The following is a 22,332-nucleotide window of genomic DNA, read 5'->3' as shown; positions in this document are numbered from 1 at the left end:
ATGACACAACGGCTAACTCCATAAACCATACAGCAATAATTGTGGATTTAAAAGGCCAGAATCCATTTCTCGCATCTTTTATGTAAACCCTAACCCAAAATGTATTAATGGGTTAAGACCTATGCTAGCAACGAGCAAAGTGCTCATCATGAATCATTTGCTGTGGTTGGCAGCTTTACAGTCCCTTTGTTTTATGTCTTGCAGAATTGGAAGGAGAGTTGATGTTTGGATCCCGTTAAGAATGCAAGTCATTTTTAACGGTTTAAACCTCGACCCTTACCCTGAAACCCCGACTGAGTCCGGAGGCGGAATTAAATCGTTGTGAAAACCATGAAAGCGTTACGTTAAACAAAACGCACGCACGCGAGCAAAGAAAACGGAAACGATGACAACGATGAACAACAGCAGCTACTCCCTGCCCACCATGGTTCCCAACAGCTCAGTGCTGGACACCATGTCCATTGGCAGCAGCACCCCGGTTTCCGGCGGAGAAGAGGGTCAGGCTGTGCTCGTGAGCCGGCCTTACAAGTGCTCTGAGTGTGGGCGCTCCTTCGCCCAGCTGACGGAGCTGGAGCTCCACGAGATGTCCCACGCCGCCGAGCGGCCGTACACCTGCGATCTGTGCGGCAAGACGTTCGCCCAGACCTCCGCGCTCACCAAGCACCAGCGGGTGCACACCGGGGAGAAGCCGTACAAGTGCCCGGCGTGCGACAAGTGCTTCGCCCTCTCCTCGGGCCTGGTGCTGCACAAGCGCATCCACACGGGCGAGCGGCCGCACAGCTGCCCGCTGTGCGCCAAGACCTTCATCTCCTCCTCCCACCTGGCCCTGCACCTGCGCTCGCACACCGGCGAGCGCAAGTACAAGTGCAGTATCTGCGGGAAGCTCTTCCTGCAGTCTTCCCACCTCGTGCGCCACAAGGCCATCCACACGGGGGAGAAGCCCTTCAAATGCCCCGAATGTGGGAAGAACTTTGGCCGGGCTTCCCACCTGAAGACGCACCGCCGCCTGCACACGGGCGAGAAGCCCTTCAAGTGCTCCGAGTGCGACAAGGCCTTCACCCAGAAGGCCGGGCTGATCATGCACCAGAGGCTCCACACGGGCGAGCGACCGTTCAAGTGCGACAGATGCGGCAAGGCCTTCCGTTCCTCGGCCCACCTGATGTCCCATCAAGCCCTGGAGTCCGGGGAACGCAACTTCCGGTGCGCCCAGTGTGACAAGGCCTTCAAGTCGGCCTCCTCCCTCAAGCAGCACGAGAAGACGCACGAGAGCCGGGAGCCATACCGATGTGGCGTGTGCCACCGCTCCTTCGCCCGCTCCTCCTACCTGCAGCTGCACATGCGCACCCACAGCGGCGAGCGGCCCTACCACTGCATGGTCTGCAACAAGACCTACGCCAAGATGGCCACCTTCGAGCGCCACTGCCGGCAGCACCAGCAGGAGAACGGGGACGAGGCGGTGGGCGATGACGAGGACGAGGACGTGGAGGTTAAGCGCAAGCCGCAGCCCTCCCCTGCCCCGCCGTCTGAGGTCAACACCAGGGCCAAAACGAGGGCCAAAGCAAAAGGCAAGAAGGGAAAGTAATAAACACATCTGGCCACTTGGTTACTTCCGTCTTCTTAGACAAACACACAGCTTATAGCTAAATTAACAGGAACAGACTGTTTAAAACCCAGGACGTGTAGCGTAGTGAATCACGATTTCTTACATTACCGGTGCCTATTTTCAACAAGTCAAGAAACAAAAATGGTTCTTCTACAAGGCGAAATTTTGAAAGTTGTTCTGTGATCTGGTATCTGGGGAGTACCAGAGCATCTTGAGGGTTCTGACTGTATTCGGATTTCCATTTGGCACTGTATTGTACTAAAAACCGTATGTATATCGGGATAAATATAGCTGCAATTCCTGAGGGGGTCTAAAGACCTCATAAGCATTCAAAATGTCGTAAGAAATGTGCTTTTGCTAAGAAGCGAGCATCTTGGTCTGGGTGGTAGAGTATTCTATCCTCGTGTTATCTATTTTAGTGCAATAACATTCATCCTTTTATTTGAAAATGTTTTTTTTTAGTCACACAAAAGACTAGTGTTTTCAGGTGGCCACTTTCAGTGGTCGTGGGTCAGTAAAGGTCCAGACACCATTCTAGTTTAAAAGGAGATTTAGAACACAACAAGGGACTGGCAGTGCTTTGTTGCTGAAACATCTTCACAAGTTCAATTTATAAATCCATTTCCAGCCTTCACAAATAACAAAACCAGCACTTAGCAAAGCCTTTCATTTCAAATTGTCAAACAGCAGCATAAGAGTCAGCAATTAAATGACCCGATGTGGACTAACTCATCAATCAGGCGCTCAGGATGAATGAAAGATGAGAGTCTTCTGTTCTCATCATGCTTTGATTTCTGGACCTGAAATGATGTAAAAATGTCAGCTCTTAGATCTAATTGTGGGCTCAATATTTGGTGCTGCATTCTTGTCTAGTGAAAACTAGGTAGCTGCATATGAAGACTTCTAGTAAGTCAATAATTAATTTTAGACACTGAGGAAGGAACTGTCAATTATAGACTATATCAAATGAGACAGGATTATTATATTATTTTGGATATTCCTTTAATTTGAGACCGTACCACTCTTCAGTACCTTATTATGCATAAGCTACATGAATACGGTAACACATCTTAAAAGTCAGATATCTAGTATACATGCGCAGATGCCTGACAGTGAACACTAATTATAAGTGATGTACAAGGAAGCAGCAATCTTCAGACAGCAAGCTGCTGTCTTCAAACTTTCAAGACTGAACTACCACACTTTCAATATATGTTTATAGGAAGAGATAAAGGTTTATTCCATGCTGAAAGGAAAAGAAAAGAGACAAAATATTTCGGCTGTAGAGCCTTGTTTGCAGCCTGCGCATGCTGATGCAACTACCTACTTCCACATACATTTTTGGAGTTTCCAAAGCTCTTATGTCTGTTTTGAACATGTAGATGCAGATCATTCCATCATCAGAAAGCCAGTATTCCTGGTAAGGGTTGTGGCAGAGAATGCAGACTGGACTACGCTCTGGAAGAGACACTAGTCCATTACCAGACAGGCACACAAGCAAGAAGAGACACTCTGGAGACAATGTTTAAACTAGCCAGCATGTCTTTGAACTGGAGCACCTGGGGAAAACCAAGACGGACATGGGAAGTAGATGCAAGGGCCACACCAGGCGCTCCAAGCTGGGCTCGAACCTAGTACCCTAGAGCTGTGAGGGGGTGGTACTACCTGCCACACCACCTGTAGGCTTAAATTTAAGCCATTATTGTTTTTTATGTACGAAGAAGACTGAAGCTAATGTTCTCAACAACCTTTTCATGTGGAGTCAAAACACTCAATGAAATCAGTGGTTTTAAGGATCAGTGACTTCTCATCTCTCACTGATGCAATAAAGAAGTTTCACCTGTGCCAGTTTTTCCCCCCATTCTTTTATGAGAAGTAGTCATTTAAGAATATATTTCTTTCTAAATGGGGGGTCGGTGTTTTTCCTTTTAAATCCCTGTAAACTTTTTTTTGCCAGATGGAGGAGTAATATGTTCAATTACCAAATTCAGCTTAAATAATGTGCTTATATGATTACAGTGTTAAAATAGGAAAAGGGACAAGCTGTGTTTATATATTTACTGATTAGTTTTGGAAACCCATATACAGGAGCTCTGTTTATATGAAGGTTTAAACCTAAAGGTATCATTATTTATTAAGACACAATGGTTTTGCCAAGTATAACAACAATACCCAGACAAATCCATTCCATAACGTCTCAAACGGTTTGCATGAATCGAGCTACAAGAAATGCCTGTTTATTTCCTTTTTCATTGATTTCTGTTTTTTTAAGAATTATTGAGTAAGGCATCAATAAAAGTAAAGTTAACTTCAAGTCGCATATCAGGTGAGGTGACTGTTAATTAAATTTGACGATGCTGATGATTGGCAGACAATCAAAACCTTTGGTCGCTTTGTATCTGCATGATCTCCAGAGTTACTGCTGTGGGGAGGCAGATATCTATTATCTATGTAAGATATCCATTAATAAGTCTTATACGATATAAAAAGTCTTAGAAGATTAGGTCTTCTATATCAAAAGTTGGGACCAGGTATGTTTACAACTGAAAACTGTCACACTGTCAGCCAGGATCTTGTTTCAAACTAGTCAAATCACACCACGCAGTCCTTTAGGAGAGAAGGGGCATGGAAATTATTACACTGTGCCAGAGATAGATCCATCACAGTCAACTAATCGGAATCACCAACTAAACGTTTCCTTTGTTGGCGTTTCTGTAGTCTACTTTAATGCCCACTGTAGTACAGGTTTCTCTGTGCAGTTCATCCCTTTCCTGATGTGCCCCGATATGTTTCCTTCTGTTTAAAGTGTTAATAGCCAGCACCAGTAATAAGCTCGTTCCTTACTGAGTCGGTTGACAGCATGTCCTTATTTACCTGCACATTGTGTCATACACAGAGTGTGGGGAGTAGCCCTCCTGGTTTTCATAGATTTGCGTCACTGGTACTTGAATGGGTATGTGATGTGTTAAGCAAGAGTGGCACACACGAACTATAGTTCTGGGGTGTCTTGCCTAGGTACTCTTAGGAGTTGCAGAAGACTATCATATATTGTTACTCCTTCTTTTATTGAACTGGTTTACAGTATGTTCAGTAACAAGGACAGTGTCACGGATGCAGCATTGTCAATAGGAATTAGAATCTAACAATGACGATGTGCAATTGAACAATATGAAAGAATATATACTGTAGATTATTTGTACAGTTTGCTTATTTGAACGTGCACTTAGTAAACTGGCTGCAGACGAATGTCAACCAAGTATAGAAAAGTGTTATATAAAACATAAATACCTGCTTTGCACTTACAGTACCTGTTTTGTATGGATTGCTGCATACTTAACAATTAAAGAAGACTGTCTTTTAACAAATACCAGTGATGGCTCCCATTATTTGCTTGTCTCAGTTGTTAGTTGTTTGTGATTCCAGAATGTCAGTTCATGACAAAAGTGATCAACATAAGACATGTTACAAAACAGAGGCGGGCATTTGGCCCATCTAGCCAATTTCCAAGTAGATAATTAAATCTCATCCTCACACATGACTAATGTAAACTAAATGTAATCTGCCAGGTGTTTGCTCAGTCTGGGTCTTTGTCAAGCCTGCTTGAATATACTTTGTTGGTGCTATAGCGTTTGCTAATCTTTCCAGTTTAGTATAACCAGTAAGCTTGATCATAACAACAGACTATGGATCATCAATATAAATCAGAAAAAGCAGTAGTAATTGCATATGGCCAATAAAGTGATCTTATCTTATTTTAATTTTAATTATAGCATTGAATTGATTTTATTAAACTTTAAATTTAAGGACTTTGCCTGCATTTAGAATGACCTGCATTATTAAATCATATGAATAAACAATTAAAACCAAAACAAATTTACTAATACCTTTTATATGCAGTTTAATTGAGGTAGCAGAAGAGAATTTCAAAATAAAAAGAGAAGCCTTTTCATTATTCCGTACATTAAACAAATTTTAACCTAACTACACTTAGGTAATACTTAGGTATCATAAACTATTTGTTTTTTGACCATTTCTCGAATCTGTTTTGAATGATAGTGTCTTGAGGCACATCTAGAAAAGAACCAGTAATGGCAAGGGACTGACTGGAATATTATTTTATATAAAAGCACCAGATTTATTTTGGATTTGCAGTGCCAATGTTTTGATTCTGAGGATTGAAATACGACAGAGAAGGAAATAATCTTATTCTATAAAATGTTATAGCCAGCAACATCTTAAGTTTGATTCTAAAAAACAATAACATTAATTCCAAATGTTCATTTAAAAAAGCGTAGAACAGTATTTCTTTATTAACACTGCTACTGATAGTAACGTCTGCAAAAGTTCAAGTTATCGCGATTGTATTTTATCTGTCCATGTTCGGTGCTTAATTTTCACAAAGGCGTACTGTACAGATTCCAAATTTAGACACGCTGGTGTGGAAATCCTACTTGACAAATCTCAAATAAGAAAACCTTCCAGCGTGAAAACAACCTAAATATCAAAAGAAAACAAAAAACAACTAATCAAACCAAGAAACAGCAGACCTGCAATTCTCCCGGGACGTGTTCACAGAACACTCTTGACGGGAAAAGTGTCACCTTGAGGAGTTATCTTCTGGCATTTATAGTATTTTCTGCTTCCTGTAAAACCCAGCTTCACTGGGCTACCTCCACATCGGAAAACTCTTCTGTCCAGTCTATAAAAGGAGGAAAAAAAAACAGAGTTCATTTAGGCCCCTCCATCAAAAGGATTGACATAACAGCACCAAGGAACGACAGAAAATAAATCTTACATTTAATACAAGCAGGGCTATAGAAACCATAATTGAAACTTATCTAGAGGTTCCTCTGTATGGAAATTATTCTGGAGGCTAGACAACATCGATTTACAGTAGGAAGAGTTTGCTTAACCATCTTGTTTGTATTCTTTAACAAGTAAAACCATGAATTGATACAAGCTGGGTATGACAATCTCAGAAGGCTTTCGGTAAAGCTCCCCATGAAGGATTAATTCTTAAATTGTCTTGACATTCTGGTGCATGGGACATGTGGCTGACTGCTTCCTTTGTGACCACCTGAATGAAATACGCATTTAGTATATCATTCATTGTCCAGGAGTTCTCCATTCTTATCCCAGATGTATTGTTTTTCATCCTTGACGGTTCTGTAGGTGCAGTAGTGCTATAAAGGCCTCCACAGCAATATCAAGTACTTTCAATTCCTCTCTTGGCCTTTCTAATATTTATTTATACCTATACTTGAAATGTATTGTACTAATTGTCTTTAAACCATTCCTTTTGGGTTTTTTAAAAATAATTTCATGACGTGCATACTTTTCCCCTATATTTTTCTACATTGACTTGTGGAACTATTTAGAATACCATTTTTTATATGTTCATTTACACACCCTTGGGTTATTTTTTTCTGTGCTTCAAGCAGGATCTATTTAAAATGAACAGACACGCACCCTGTTTTCTTTCTGCTTAAGCTCAACCATCCATCTATTTTTCTTACTGCTTTATCCAATACAGGGTTGAACAGAGAAGGTCATAAGTTGGTCCAATTTAAAAGGCACTGACCAAGTCACCTCATTGCACTTTTTCAGAATAAAGTTAAACACGAACCAGAGGATGCAGAACACAAAACTACGAGGAAAGTGCATTTGGAACTGATAACAGGAGGGACTTCTTGAGCTTCTCAAGCTCCTGTTCTCATAAGCTACTTTGATATACATTAGCTACCCAACTATGACTTCTGCCTTGTCGGTGTTTGCTCAATCCTCTAATATACACCCACTAAAACGATAGTTGTCTCCTCTGTCTCCGTTAGCCAAGATTTTAATCCTAATATTTCTACATTTAGAAACTTAATTTCTGGCGCTCTTGATCTGATCTTTCCCTTGTCAGATTTAGCCTGTATCTTCTTTTCTCTTTAACATCATGCTGTACAGGGATTGCAGTCGCCCAGAAAGCCTTCCCAAGCACACAGTCCCATTGACATTGACATATCCTTTTAATGGTGTAGAGACATCTTCACCTTGCAGGCTTCTGAGTCCTGCGTGCTCCTGATGGTCCAGTGCAGAGAAAGAGTCATGTGGCGCCGCCAGACAGGGTTCCGGTGGAGCAGAATCATCCCAGAGAGAGAATCCCCTTGATGCAGGAAGACGGGAGAGTCCAGCATGAGCAGCGTCTGCTTCCAATGGGTCAGACTAAAACACAGGGAAGAGAGAGTCCGGACAGACATTGTGTTACGATATAGAAAAATAAAAGCAGTCAGCGATTTTTTTTATATTATATTTACAAATGTATTTACAATAACAAAACAAGCATTAGAATTACAATAACTTATAATGGGCAAAGAAAAAACACAAAAGTTCACTTATCTAAGAGTCCCTATCTGTCAATGTGCTGCCATCACTGGTCTGAAATTGTTGTTTCCCTTTCAATTTGTGTGTGACCACCAAAACAGATAAACAAGAGGCAAAGTCCAACATCCCTCGATAAACCAAAATAAATCCAAATATATATCATATACATGCTGTTCGTAAGTATAAAATGAATCCCTCTCTGCTCAAACTCTGCCCGTTACTCTCTCTGGTGAATTCAAACTCCCCCCCAAAGCTCTAGACCTTTTTTTTTAACGATTTACATAATCATTCTAGTAAATTCTGTTCAAGAAAATTCAAGATAACACTAATTACTTACATAAAGCAATATGTAAGTAATTACATATTACTTAGAAATGATGAATATTCTAGTAAATCAAAAATATTTTCAAAGGTAATTATTCCTAACAATATTATTCATAACAGTACACACAGGGACCAGATTTCCAGCAGGATCTTTTGACTTCCCCCGCTCTTTTCTATACACTCTAAACTTGCTTATCTCAGCTCTGCTGCAGTGGTCTTCACACTAGGGAGGCTCAGGCTGTTTCAGGCTCGCCCAGAGCTGGCAGGACACACCATCTATCCAGATCCGGCTAACGAAATAGTCTTTATTCAAACCGCTGCTGTTAAAACAACAGGTGCCACCTGCTGTCTTACAAACACTTTTACTGGTGGAGTCTCTGTCTGAAATGGAAAACAATTCCACAGAAATTGAATCTATAAAGCTTTGTTAAATGCTGTGTACCTCAAGGACGATAGTAAATAATAATAGTTCAGTCAGAACTGAACGAATCCTTAAAAGGGGCATTAGAAATTCAATATTTAAACATTAAGAGATTAACTTACTGATTAGTCTGGGAAAAGGCACTGAAATACATGCAAACCAAAATATATTATAATATATATTTTAAAGGTATATTTAGATATCTTTCTGATAAAAGGGTTAGGGCAAATTAAATAAGTGAATAAAATGTTAATTAAATCTGTGATTGAGATACGACAGAAGAAGAAAAACTAACAACACAAAAGAAGATGCACTGTTCTGTTCCTGAGGAACAGTGCTAAAACAAGATAAAATGACTCTGACCTCCAGCTGTTAGTGTTTGAAGAGCTGACTTACGGGTGATGTGGTCCGGTGTTTAACTCCAGCGTAGGACCCTCTTCGTCTAGGCTATGGAACTGAACACTAAACCAAGCAGCAAAGCCATGAAAAGTTCCTGATTTTTCCACTCTGAAGCAAAACTCCCCCTTCAGCTTCTAAAAGAAACAAAGACAATAAAACCGGTTTAAAAAAATCAGCTCATATCTGTGTTGGTATAAAATGCAATACAAATACAATGCTTGTTAGAAAAATCCTGTTTGTGCACCCGGGAAACTTTCATTTTTAGTGCAATTCTGATTTAGAAAGAGATGTAAGAACATTGTTGGCTCGGAAGTTTGGCAATTAGCAATGTAGCAATGCTCCTTGAGTTTACCCTGAGGTGTCTTTGGTGAGGTGCTTGCCTCTTTTCCCTGTGTCTGTGTTAAGTCTTCTCCTGGAGTTCTGGTTCCCATCCAAAGACATACTGGCTAGTTTAGGTGTATAGCTGATTTGCCCCACTGTGTGTATGTGCTATGCCCAATGAGTGACTGGCTTTTGGTCAAGGGTCCCAACACGGTGCCTGTTCTTCCATGATAGACTTTGGTTTGACAAGACCCTTTCCAGATGAAGTGACTTTCTGATCATGGTCAGACACACCTACAAACCTAAGAGGTGGCCATTCGTCTTATCTTTCTTGTTTGGCTCCTTAAAGACAACCCATCCCACAATCTTGTCTAGCATCTTCTTAGAGGATGCCAGTTTGAAAATGTGGACACCAAAGACTCTATGTAAAGAAATGCATTTAGTTCTACAACAGATTCACTCAAGGAGCTGTACAATAGCACAAGGCTCCACAGATGTGGTTTTGCAAGACAGAAGACCCATCCACCACCCATTGCTTGGAGCCTGGTCTTTATTAGGGAAAAGTCTGAATATGTTAATGTCAGATTTAGAGTTGCATTGCACTCTTGAAGAAATCCTATATTAATATAGCCTAAAGCAAGGCCAATCAGAGGCTTTCATCTGAGCAGGTGTAAAGTTGAAATGTAGAGAAACATCCACTCTAAATTTCACAGGGAAAAACTTGAATGTAGTCAGAAAATAGTACACTAGCAACATTTGAAAACTATCTATGTTTTTCTAGAATTAGTGTCTATTACAAAGACCGGATTATGTAAAATATTTAGCATAGAATATAATAACTTCTCCTTTGCCAATATAAAGGTATCTTTCACAAGAATATATCTCAGCAGACTACTAAAAAAATTCATTTTTTTTCGATGTATTAGTTTTGATGGTATCATACATCATAACCCAGTTTAAGGTTATAATTAAAAACCAATTACAATTCACTGTGTATCTTAAATTAATTCTACCCTACTTCCATGGCATGAATTCTACCCATTCCAGTTTGGTCCCCAACCTCACCTCAAGATCGGGGATCTGCAGAGAGTGCATATCCAGGGTCAGGACATCACAGGGCGCAGACAGACAATCTTCAGGCTTCATCTCGTGGCTGAACTTGGGCTTGGAGAAGAACTCTTTCTGAGCAAGGGACCTGGACCAATGAATGAAACCCAATTACAATTACAGCCATTATGGTTAAATCCACAGTGCCTATGCTCATGGGAAAAATACATTACTACAGCACTACATCTAAAAAAAGGCCTTGCTTTATGTAAACTGACATAATATGAACGTAAGCATTTTTTTTCTTTTTGCCACTATTTTAGTCCATGTCTTCAGTCGAACATGCACTACATCAATATGATCTAAATATTGTACTGAACTGAAATGTACAGGTGTGGCAATACCACCTCTTCGTTTAGAAATGTGTATATGTACTTCCTGCAGCTGTGAGGGCTCAGCAGGAACTACCATTTATACTTCAGCCATTTAGAAAGGCTCTTATACCTACGGTATATCAAATATCCCAACACCTTCTTCCAAAAAACATTACTTGCAGAATTTACTTTTAAAGCTTACTTTTTATATATTTAATGTTACAACTAGAATGAAACATATAATTTCTGTTAGAAACCTGTCAAAGTACTGTATGACTGTTGTGACACAGAGAGACGAAGTTCCGTTAGAAAGAACCCCTAGTTTCCTGACAACTGCACGGGAATGCAATTACAAGATCATTGCCAACAAATGCTCCCACTCAGAGGGTCAGCGATAAAAGATACCCATGCATCTGTCTCCTGGTTCATCACAGACCTTTGTCCACATCTCTCCAGCCTAGACACATGAATGTTTCTCCCGTCTTGCAGAAAGAGATTTAAGAACATGGCTGGCATGGTACTGAGATGTTGGATTACAGCCTCCCCTCGAGCTCAGCTAAACTCACCCAGAAAGGGAATTAAATTCTTTCAAAGTGACCTCAGGAGCCAAGGTAGCTCAGACAGTAAGGGCGTCTATCTCCTGACTAGAAGGTCCTGGGTTCAATCCCAGGTAGGGGCAAGTGATTTACAGTAGCTTGCTCTAATTCCTTCCAGATGGCTCCCAGGTCCACTCAGCCTGCTTTTCAAATGAGTACTGGGGGTTAATCCTTCTGGGGGTAATAGGCCCGCCGGAGTGTGATGCTGACCACATCACCTCCACCTCCAGTGTCTGAAGGTTGAGAAAAATAGTGACCCATTCCCCCATGGGCCTTTATGGCCTGAAAAGGGACCTACCTACCATGGTGACCTCACACTGGCCTATCTCCCCCAAAGAGATATTGATTTGAACTGGCGACTCACAGCTCCTCCTGAAGCCCCACATTGTGGCACTGGAATCCTGATCAGCGATTTTTGGGTTCAAATCCCAGGTTGGAGCCACCGTAACTGTGCCACTTTACAAAATACTTTGCCCGGATTGCTCTAGCAAACCATGATATTCACAATTTGCACAGAAGAATATTAGTGTAATCTCTGTAAGTCACTATGGATAGAAGCAACCAAATACTGTATGTTAACAACAATAAAAAACATCATTAAGAACTAAATTTTAATTCAACCGTAATCAGGATTGTCCAAGTTACCGAGCATGGCCGGAGTTGTGAGGGATTCTCTTTGGTTTGTAGGAAGAGGTCGTCTGATAAACTGAGGAGCAGGACAATCACGATTTGGAGAACTGTGCTTATAAGAAACCGTTTCAGGTCTTACTTCAGACAACTGAAATCCAGACCGTAGGGCTTCTCCCAGAAGACAATCTTGCGGCGGTATTCCTCCTCGGCCTGGCAGGGAACAAGGCTCAGCGCGGCAGAGGACGGCCACATCATCCCGCCCTCCTTCAGCCAGCGGTCTCGAGCCAGCAGCACCGACTCCACCATGAACTCAAACTGGAACCCACAAACACGACAGTAAATCATCACGGGGCAGGGGGGTGAGGGCACTGACACCTTCTGCCTGTTTTCCAAGCACTTGGTCCAGACCAGGAGTTTGAGGCACACGAGTTTCAGCCAAAGGGCCCCTTTCTGCTTCTGAGGGACCCAGATAGAAACACTGAAGGTTTCTTTGTTTTCAGACCAGTTACATGAGACCCACAGTGCTGAAATCACTTCAGAATTCCAAAGCACTTTAGACAATATTGTGAAGCAAATGTTAATATCACACATTTTCCATTTTAGTATGTATTTTTCTATTAAATATAATTCTAAGGAGAATGAGGGAAAATACAGGGCATACAATAAGAAAACCTCAAACTCCTGAAAATCAAGTAATAATAAATTGCATTCATGTAGCACTATTCATCCCAAGGATCCCAAAACATATATATATATAGGACGGGACCCAATTACCTGGGTGAAGAATGGACCCATTACGCATCAGGAGCATCAGGAGCCTCATTACACAGCAGATGGGATGGACAAAAAAACTGAATAATAGGGGGAATATTAGGGAGGTCAGTGTCAAAGCCAAGAATGGAATGAAGCCAGGACACCAATGTCATCAAACCTACTCTTTCAAAAAGTGCGAGGGGATCTTTAGTGACCAAGTAGTCAGGACCTTGGTCTGATGTCTCTTCAGAAGGATGACACTGCCAACAGCACTGTGTTCCCGATCACCAAATTAAGACACTGGTTTGGCAACTCTCTTGCACAGCAGATCAGGCTACAAGCTGTTAATTATGGTGGAAATACTTCCTTATGCCTTAAATTTGACTCCTACATGGCTATAAGGTGTCAACAATGGAGTAAATACTTCCTTATGCCTGTCTTAAATTTGATTCCATGAACCACCCAGCAGCAAGAGTCACATGTAGAGTACTCCCATTTTGCAATTAGCACCAACTGCAAACATGCAGCAATGCCCATTTTCGCCACAACACATCTGTTCCCATGGTACAAACATTTGCCATTTTGTAAGAGCAACTATTGTATATTTTAGAACCGGTATGATTCATAGGACCAACTGCTTGTGTCATTTTCTATTTCACACAAAGTGATCTGTCCCATTTCAGTACAAAATTGCCCCATTTTGCCCCAACGGCTGTTACCTTTTTAGTGTCACAGAGATCTATACAATACAATATCTTAGTATTACCTGCCCTGCGTAGCTGATTGCCCTTCTTCAGGGTGGTTATCAATTCTTATATTAACTACATATTATGACACATCATCAAAGACATATATATACAAGTTAACAAAACTAAATAAAAATAATCCCAAGCTATGCACTGAGCTAGGCAAAGCGAACGTTGAAGGTGCAGTGTGGAGTAGGGGATAGGGCTCTGGTTTCCCGACTTTGGGGGTCATGGGCTCAGATCCCAGCTCGGGACACAACAGCTGTACAACCTTCAGGCAAAATAATAATGGAGGACGTTACAAAAACAGTACATACGAGCAGGCAGTTGCCCATCCACTCGGACACGAGCACGTCCACCTTCCCCGGCAGCGCCAGCTCTTCCACGCGGCCCTTGAACACGGACACGACGCTCTGGCAGCCGTTGCGCGTCACCAGCTCTCGGGTCTGGTCGGCCATGGGGCTGGCCTCCACCGCGTACACCTGGGGGGACACAGGAGCTCCGCATCACCTGCCCGGGAACCAAGCAGCCTGGTGCTCGCGCCAGAGTCAGTCCCAGCAGACACCTTTTCCACCTGGAGATCTGCTAGTTGCCACTAGAGGGCACAGTGGCCAATGGCCGCACTTGGACCACGCAGGAACTCCATCTTAACAAGATGATCAGCAGCTACACCTCTTGATAGCGATGCCTATAAAACATGCTCATGCGAATCCTTCTGCGTTCGGTACAGAACCTCACCTCCGACCCTCGGACACAGGCGTAAACTGATTCTCACAAGAAACGGAAAAGGCAAGCGCCTTATCTTTTTTCCCCTCTTCCCGCCCTTTTAAACCCCCATAAAAAAGGCAGAGATCCCTTTTTCGGCTGATTCCCTGCCAGGAGATATCGACCTGTTACTACTGTGGGCGAACAACCATTAGCTGACTATTCCAGTAGCACAACAGGAATACCAAGCAAAAACGATGAAGAAAGGGGGATAAGGGATGGAGGGGGTCCTCTGACAGACACCACAGGTGCTAACGCAGACATGTAAGGGATCGGGAAGTGCGGACATGAGCGGCCGCAGAGGAAAGGTGGAGTTAATGGCAGACAGTAGTGGGTGGAGGGATAAAGTGATTTCAAAGCGCTTTACAGGTACTTCCCCTCCACCACCACCAACGTGCAGCCCCCACCTGGATGATGCAACGGCAGCCATAGTGCACCAGAATGCTCACCACACATCAGCTATTAGCGGGGAGGAGAACAGAGTGATTAAGACAGTAAAGATATAGGGATTATTAGGAGGCCATGATTGGTGAAGGCCAATGGGAAATCCTGGCCAGGACGCCAGGGTAACACCGGGGTAACACCAGCCAAAGGTTCCTTTTTACAGTATAGTGTCCCCGTCACTATACAGGGGAATTAGGTCCTAAGTCCTAAGTCCACAGGGTGAGCACCCCCAGCTGGCCCCACTAAGACCTCTTCCAGGAGCAACCTTAGCTTTCCCAGGAGGTCTCCCATCCAGGTACTGACCAGGCTCACACCTGCTGAGCTTCAGTGGGGTGTCAGTTGTGAGTTGCAGGGTGATATAGCTGCTAGCAGTGATGGGAAGAGTTGCAGGTAAGAAGCAAATAAAAGACTGTCAAGTAGAGAAGCTGTACTGGAGAAACAAAATGGAGAGATCACAAGCAATGTTTTGGGTGAGATAAAGATATAACTTTGCTTAAGCAGTGTTGCAGTTATCCAAGCCAGAAAGGGCCATGGGCTGAACTAGGAGGTGTTGCTTAAGAAAAAAAGCCTCAGGAGCACATGTACAAAGAGGAGAGAGAAAAAACCAAGCCAGTACTAAGTTTCTTGTCGGAGCAAGAAGATGAGAGCTAGACAGAATCATGGGAATTTGATCAAAAGTAATTATTTCAAGAATAAATGTAGGTTAAAAGTAATTATTCTAACTGCATTTTCCTGCTGCAAAGAAGTCTGATCTTAAGTGCTAATTTGGCCTATTAAAGTAATGCAGGTAAAGTTCGGTATGAACAAAAGTGTGTGTATTGCTGTCTGGCTGTGTCTTATGTGAACTTATTTTCAAGGGTTCCAACACTGAAATGAAACAAACAGCAATGAAATACTTAACCTAAGTGAACTAAAGACACTACATGACAGTGGATATCAAGCCATTGTCATTGTCTCCTTAATACAGATATATGTGTCCATAGTACTCATCTAGCAAAACAAAATACAAAGACTGTACTGTAAGTATCTGCAAAGAAATTAATTCATTATTCCCAACAATGTAAATGTTTAGTGGCACAAAACATGCATTTTTGTGTCCATGTTTGTATTTATTCTGCAAAAAGGTTTCTGAATCTGTTAGTGTACAATGCTAATTTGTGATTACAGTTGCACACTGATAAATGCACCACAGATAAAGAACTAGAAGGGGGTCTGCTATAACTCCAAACAGCCACTAGGAGGAACCCAACACACAAATCCAAAGAATTTGTCAATCGCATTTGTAAATCATATTTTAATTAATGAAAACTTTATTTAAAAAATAGGTCAGGCAGTGGATTTTCGCATGCATTAATTTAATCTAAATTTTTTTGTTTTATATATTTGTACCACTGTCTTGTATTTTTTTTGGAATGTTTAGTTTATTCTTTTATATTGATGCAACCAGTATTAATATTGTTAAGGCATATGTAATTTTATAAAAAATCGCTCACATTACATTTTCTTTCAAATTGCCTCTACTTGGAGGCTGTTAAATTGAAAGAGGAATACTTGAGCTGGGATTAAATTTTTTAATTAAATTAAATATGATGAATTTCTGTTGACGGAGCTTTTGGGCAAAAGCCAGACTTTTGGAAACTTCCCTTCAGCAGCACACTATGCTAATGAAGTATTAAAAAGTGAAATAAAGGCTAATCTCATGTCTATCATGTCTGCTATCTAAAAAGTGGTGATTTCTCCACTATTCCCCCTACAGCCGTTGTTCTAAAAAAAACTGTTGCTGTTGATAAGACTTTTTCTGGTTCGTAAGATCTTGGATGATGTTATTAATCACTACCATCCCTGAACCAATTTAAAAATGTAAGAGCAGTGTGATCTCACCCAGCTGTGCCATCTTATCATCTACAAAAGCATGACAAGACAACTTGTTCCATACTCCCACAACCCAGTCTGTAAAGAACTGCCTGCTGTGCTCAGTTTTAAATGCACTTCCTCGTAGTGTAAAAATTGATAGGATTGACTAGATAAATACCTTTTAATACTTGAATAGATGAGGAATAAAACGCTTGAACTTTGGATTTGATAGAATTTCCTTCTATCAACATACTCAAGGGAGTTCTTTTTAAACCGCAGCATAAGTGCAGCAACAGCAAGCAAGAGGTTCAAATAAAGGGATCACGCATTTTTTTCCTCTGTGAATAAAAGTTGGGATAAAACTGGGGTCCTCCAGTATAAGTGGTGAGAAATCCCACCATACTGCACCTCATTTGGATGTCCTGGTCCTAGAAAAGGCTTTCATAACTGAGAATTTATGCCAGTGCCAATGGATCTTATAAAAAAAAAAAGATCAAATTAAAAACAGCACCAAAATAACATCCATGGAGTAACAGTTAAATTTTGGATTATCCTATGACCAGCCACTATCTTGGCCATTTTAATTGAAAGCATAACATTTTAATTTTAATTTAAACTTCATTTAAATTGAATTGAAAGAAATAAAAATTCTGAAGAGATGCCTCGGTCGGCTTCAACGTTTTGCAGTATTATTCCTAATTATGCTGCGCTTAATAATTTTACAAAAGCCCTCTCTGTGCTGCTGAATGTGTGGCTGAATGGTACCACAGCAGTATCCTAACTGGGATCTGAGCCCAATCCCTTCCGGTTACAGCTCCAGAACCTTAACCGGTCCTCCACATTGCTGACTCTAATATTCACATTTTCTGATGATCTCTTACAGTGCGAACTCTCATGCTGTAGGTGTACAAATCCCAGTGAGAAGCCCGTTCTTTCAAACATCTGTAATTCATTGTCTGAATACAAAAGTACAATTCGCTCTGCCTTGCTTGAAAGGTTCTTCGAAAAAAAGACTGGAGGTCAGAGGCCAATCCTGAAAGGATCGACTGCTTTAGCAGGATGCTGGCACGTTACCGCCGCAGGCTCGGCGAGTCGAGCGCAGAAGAGGCTGATGATCCCCGTTCCACAGCCGAGGTCCATCACAACACGGCCCTCGAGGCAGTGCCTGTTGCTGAGGACGACTTCTCTGTACGTCTCTGTGCGTGGTTTGTCTGACAGCATCTCCAGGTGCAGTTTCTGCGGAGAGGAGCACACCCTGTCATTCTGCTCCTTCAGGAAGCAATGGTTCTACCACTTTGCAGGCCTGAGAAAAGATCCATTGATTCTTGACCCACAGATGCCTTCTCTACCTGGCACTTCTGACAGGCATCCTCACCAGGAGCTTGTAGTCTAATAATATCCATCCATCTTCCATCTGCTTTATCCAATACAGGGTTACGGGAGAGCTGGAGCAACAGGCGCAAGGCAGGATACACCCTGGTTGGGACGCCAGTCCATCACAGAGCACACACACTACAAACTCACACCAGGACCAGTTTTCCCATAATCCAATTAACTTACCAGTATGGCTTTGGACTGTGGGAGGAATCCAGAGCAAACCAGGGAATGCAAGCAAACACTGTATGTTCTCCTCAATTCCACAGAAATAACGCACCAGGAATTGAACCCAGGGCCCCAGTACTGCGAGGCAGCAATGTTAACTACTGTGCCACTGTGGGATCCTAGCCTGTAAAATCTATTGACTATATTAAATTGGCAGTTATATGAGATATAATGGGAGGGATTGAATTTAGAGGCAGCACTGTACTGATAATGGTACCAGATCTACAGTGCATTTGCCAAAAAGCTTTAAGTTAACATGAAGATGACCAAGGCTTCATTCTACACATTGCAAGCAAAGCAACTATGTACTTGTAATATAGTCTATTTCATCTGAAAAAATATAACCACAGCCTGGTCTGAGAAAGAACTGTGTCCTTCAGTCTTTCATCATATAATGAACTGTGGAACAAAAACAAAATTCTTATTTAAAAAAAAAGGGCAGAGCAGTGGCTCTGTGGCTCAGGATCTGCGCCTGTGGCTGGAAGGTTGCCGGTTCGTATCCCACAGCCGGCAGAGGAATCCTACTCCGTTGGGCCCCTCAGCAAGGCCCTTAACCCCAGCTGCTCCAGGGGTGCCATATAAATGGCTGACCCTGCGCTCTGACCCCAAGCGTCTCTCTTCCCGTCTGTGTGCCTGTGAGTCTCATGGAGAGCAAGCTGGGGTAAATAATAAGACAAATTCCTAATGCAATAAATTGTATATGGTTAATAAAGTGATCTTATCTCTAAACACTTTATCCCACACTACAAAGTCTAGCTACATAGGGGTAAGCTTAAGAATGTTGGTAGGGTTTTGATTACAGATTACAATATCCTGGTATCAGCATGCCCCTATTGTGGTAATGATGATCTGAATATCTCACCAAACTTCCATAGCTGCCAAAGTATTCTTCATCCTGCCAGGCATCATCCACATCCTCTTCATCAATACATGGCCGGAGGTAACTGGAGGGGATGTAACCAAAGAGTCCATACAGCTCTGCCCACCACCATTCTGGTGAGGTTCTATCATGAACCCGCAGGCGGTCTCCCGTGGTGAAGCTAAGCTGAAGAATAAAGACAAGACAAGCCAGCAGCCATATCACTCTGCAACTCACCACTGGCAGCCCACTGAAGCTCAGCAGGTGTGAGCCTGGTCACTAACTAACAAACTAAGGTTGCTGCTGGAAGAGGTGTTAGTGTGGCCAGCAGGGGGTGCTCACCCTGCGGTCCATGTGGATCCTAATGCCCCAGTATGGTGATGGGGACACTATACTGTGAACAGGCGCCGTCCTTTGGATGAGACGTAAAACTGAGGTCCTGACTCTCTGTGGTCATTAAAAATTGCAGGGCGTCTTTCGAAAAGAGTAGGGGTGTAACCCCGGCATCCTGTCCAAAATGGCCCTCACCAATGATGGTCTCCTAATAATCCCCCTCTATGAATTGGCTACATTACTCTGCTCTCCTCCCCACTGATAGCCGATGTGTGGTGAGCGTTCTGGCGCACTATGGCTGCCGTCGCCTCATCCAGCTGGATGCTGCACATTAGTGGTGAAGGATGGGAGTCCCCATTACCTGTAAAGCATTTTGAGTGGAGTGTCCAGAAAAGCACTATATAAGTGTAAGCAATTTTTATAATTATTATTTTAAAAGTATGACCTTTCAGCTCTTGAACCATCTATAGCTGACTGCTGTAATTAACTTTGTTGGTTTACTCTTGGGTGTCTATTGTCTTGTTACCTGTCAACTGTCTGAAAACAAACCAATGGACTTAATGATGTTCCTTTATATATGAATTGTACAGAATGGTATTGTTCCTCTTAATTTTAAAGAGATAGTGCAAGGTTGTCCCATTCTGCTCCTGGAACAAGCCCTGCAATAATGGCTAGTGTTCACCACAATTCAATACTGTCTGTTCCTACAGCCACACTGTGATGATTATATAATGTGTTTGTTGAAAGCAATGCTAAATACAGGAAAGTGCCGTTTCATTTTTTAAAATATTTCCAAAGCTCATCTTTTCATGTTAATTCTTACTTCATTTTTTATCTGTTAACCCTTCAATATTGTACTGTGTACTGTACACGGCATTATCCAGTAAAGGCTTTGAGCTCCTGCTGTGTTTGTTGCCACATTAACGTGTAAATGCACCTAAATAAAAGGTAATTTTGAGGTGCAATTTAGGATGGATGTCACTAGCTTATGCATCCTTTCAATGCCAATGCTCATTAAATATTAATATTAAAACAATCTTTTTCAATGTCTGTACCAACAGTAATATCTGTTCCACATAAAAAGCCATGTTATTAAAATATATTAAAAAGTATAGGGGGCGGCATGGCCGCTAACACAGCTGTCACCTAGCTCCATTGTCCTTACACTGAATCAGGCTTGAGGTACACTGGTCACCCAACGAGGGCAAAACACAGTGATGTTCTCTTAGCCTTGCCTTGTGCCCTATGCTTTGGGGATCAGCTCTGGTTTGAGATGAACCTCACCATAACAAACTGTTTTCCAATAGCAAGCCAATGTATTTATAAAGGTATGGCACGAGACTGCTCATTAGAAACACAACCATTACAAACCTGATTGTCTTCAGTGGCACAGAAATCAGCAACGCCTACGAAGTCCTCAACTGGCTGACATTTCTTGAGGTCTTCATCCACTTCCTCCATTATCACTCAGAATTTGATGTGCAGTTCTCATCGAGAGAAGTAAAAAGCTTTACCTACATACCGCAGCACTTTTCTTGACGGTAGCATTAAATAAAATTTCAAATGTCGTCTAAAACTCTGTACACAATCAGTACCCCTAGCAATCACCGCAATCTGGTAAACCTTGCTACTAACTTATCTTTCGTGCAAATTTCAACAGTAATGCAAATGAGCATTAAAAAAGTTACACACAGCTGCCGATGTAAACTGTTTTCAGCCCAATCACTTTTAACTGAACATCCTTGATATAGAAAGTTGCAAGACAAAAACTGAACTAGATGCATTTTAAAGTAGAACAATATGAGCAATTTTCTGAGAAATAAGACACCCAAATATATAAATTAGGCATTGCAGTTTAACTAAATTAAGGTTTTTAAGACCTGTATGCGTCTGTAAAAATTATATTAATATGAAAAATATATATTTAATATCGTGTTATATATTCACACCCACATTTAAACACATGCAATTTGAATTGCCCTCCTTTTCCAATAACAGCACATTTTTATGCAACTACACGAATAAACTGTTTCCCTTTAATTGACGGGCTTCTAGGTAAAATATCTCAAAAAGATTATCCTGGTATTCCGATTCAGGATTACATTCAAACTTAATAAATACTGTAATAGAAAATTTTAAAACAGTCGTACTGAGATTTCTCGAACTTACCTCTGTTGTTCTGTACTTTCTTCGTTGTTATTACTTGGGTAAAGTGAATTGTATCTTACAACACCTTTGGAACTTTTTCCTTTAAGTATGAAATATTTACTTCGTCAAAACTAAACTTTTATTCCACGTTATATTTTAACTGTTCTTTTAAACAATCATGTAAGAGAAACACTTTTGCAAGTACGCGAATGCTATGATCAAATAAAGAAAATCTTTTTTGTGGAAACGCAGAAAAACCAACACTAAATTAATTTTAAAACCCTAAGAAAATAATGTGTTACTTAATAACTTAAAATACACCATTTGATTGAACTAATTAGTTTTGAAAAAGCGAACAAAACTGTTCATGTTTCGTAATCGTCAACACTTCCGTGTGTCTTATACTGTATGCATGGGAAATGTAGTTCATTTCCTGATGTGAAGAAAAGGTTTGTACCTCGAGTACTCTCTTACTCTAAAACGTTTTTAATTTTACCTGCTACGTCAACCAAAAACGTCCAATTTACAGACAAGTTCTCAGTTATAACATAGGACAAGTTTTGCCGGTAAATTTTTAGTGAAGCACCTCACGGGGGCATTTGAACCCACAATCCCCCGGTCCACAACCAGTACAGCTACTTATCACGGGAGGTGAAGACCGTACAACGTTATATTTCTCTGTGTACAAAGAGAATAATTCATTATTTGCTTTGCCTTTTCGAGTAAGACGAAATGACAAAAGTG

General features: G+C 41.5%; 2 protein-coding genes across 13 annotated transcripts in view; one reads left to right on the top strand and one right to left on the bottom strand.

Moving 5' to 3' along the window:
• Positions 1–4,968, top strand: part of LOC107078830 (zinc finger protein 329) — a 33,811-nt gene extending 28,843 nt beyond the window's left edge. For all 11 annotated transcript variants that reach the window (XM_069196374.1, XM_069196373.1, XM_069196365.1 and 8 more), the window contains one exon: positions 205–4,968. In XM_069196374.1, the coding sequence (XP_069052475.1) occupies positions 386–1,582 (1,197 nt within the window). In that variant the 5' untranslated portion in view covers positions 205–385 and the 3' untranslated portion in view covers positions 1,583–4,968. The remainder of the gene's footprint in view (positions 1–204) is intronic.
• Positions 4,955–22,174, bottom strand: prmt2 (protein arginine methyltransferase 2). Of its 2 annotated transcripts, XM_006636784.3 has the most exons (10): positions 21,610–22,171; positions 20,812–20,927; positions 19,111–19,293; positions 17,721–17,882; positions 13,901–14,065; positions 12,224–12,399; positions 10,503–10,632; positions 9,114–9,250; positions 7,642–7,813; positions 4,955–6,302 (listed from the first exon to the last, which is right to left on the bottom strand). In XM_006636784.3, exons 2-10 carry the CDS (start codon positions 20,899–20,901, stop codon positions 6,270–6,272), a joined length of 1,248 nt encoding a protein of 415 aa, XP_006636847.3. In that variant the 5' UTR covers positions 20,902–20,927; positions 21,610–22,171; the 3' UTR covers positions 4,955–6,269. The 2 variants fall into 2 exon arrangements, with proteins under 2 accessions (XP_006636847.3, XP_015214908.2); XM_015359422.2 differs by lacking the exons at positions 4,955–6,302; positions 7,642–7,813 and adding an exon at positions 7,830–8,677 and having other exon boundaries at positions 21,610–22,174.
• Between the last annotated feature and the right edge of the window lie 158 nt (positions 22,175–22,332).

The sequence above is a fragment of the Lepisosteus oculatus genome, chromosome 12, assembly GCF_040954835.1.
Source record: "Lepisosteus oculatus isolate fLepOcu1 chromosome 12, fLepOcu1.hap2, whole genome shotgun sequence".
Taxonomy (NCBI): Eukaryota; Metazoa; Chordata; class Actinopteri; order Semionotiformes; family Lepisosteidae; genus Lepisosteus; species Lepisosteus oculatus.
Note: the sequence above shows the minus strand (reverse complement) of the source record. Positions and strands in the feature narration are given on the sequence as shown.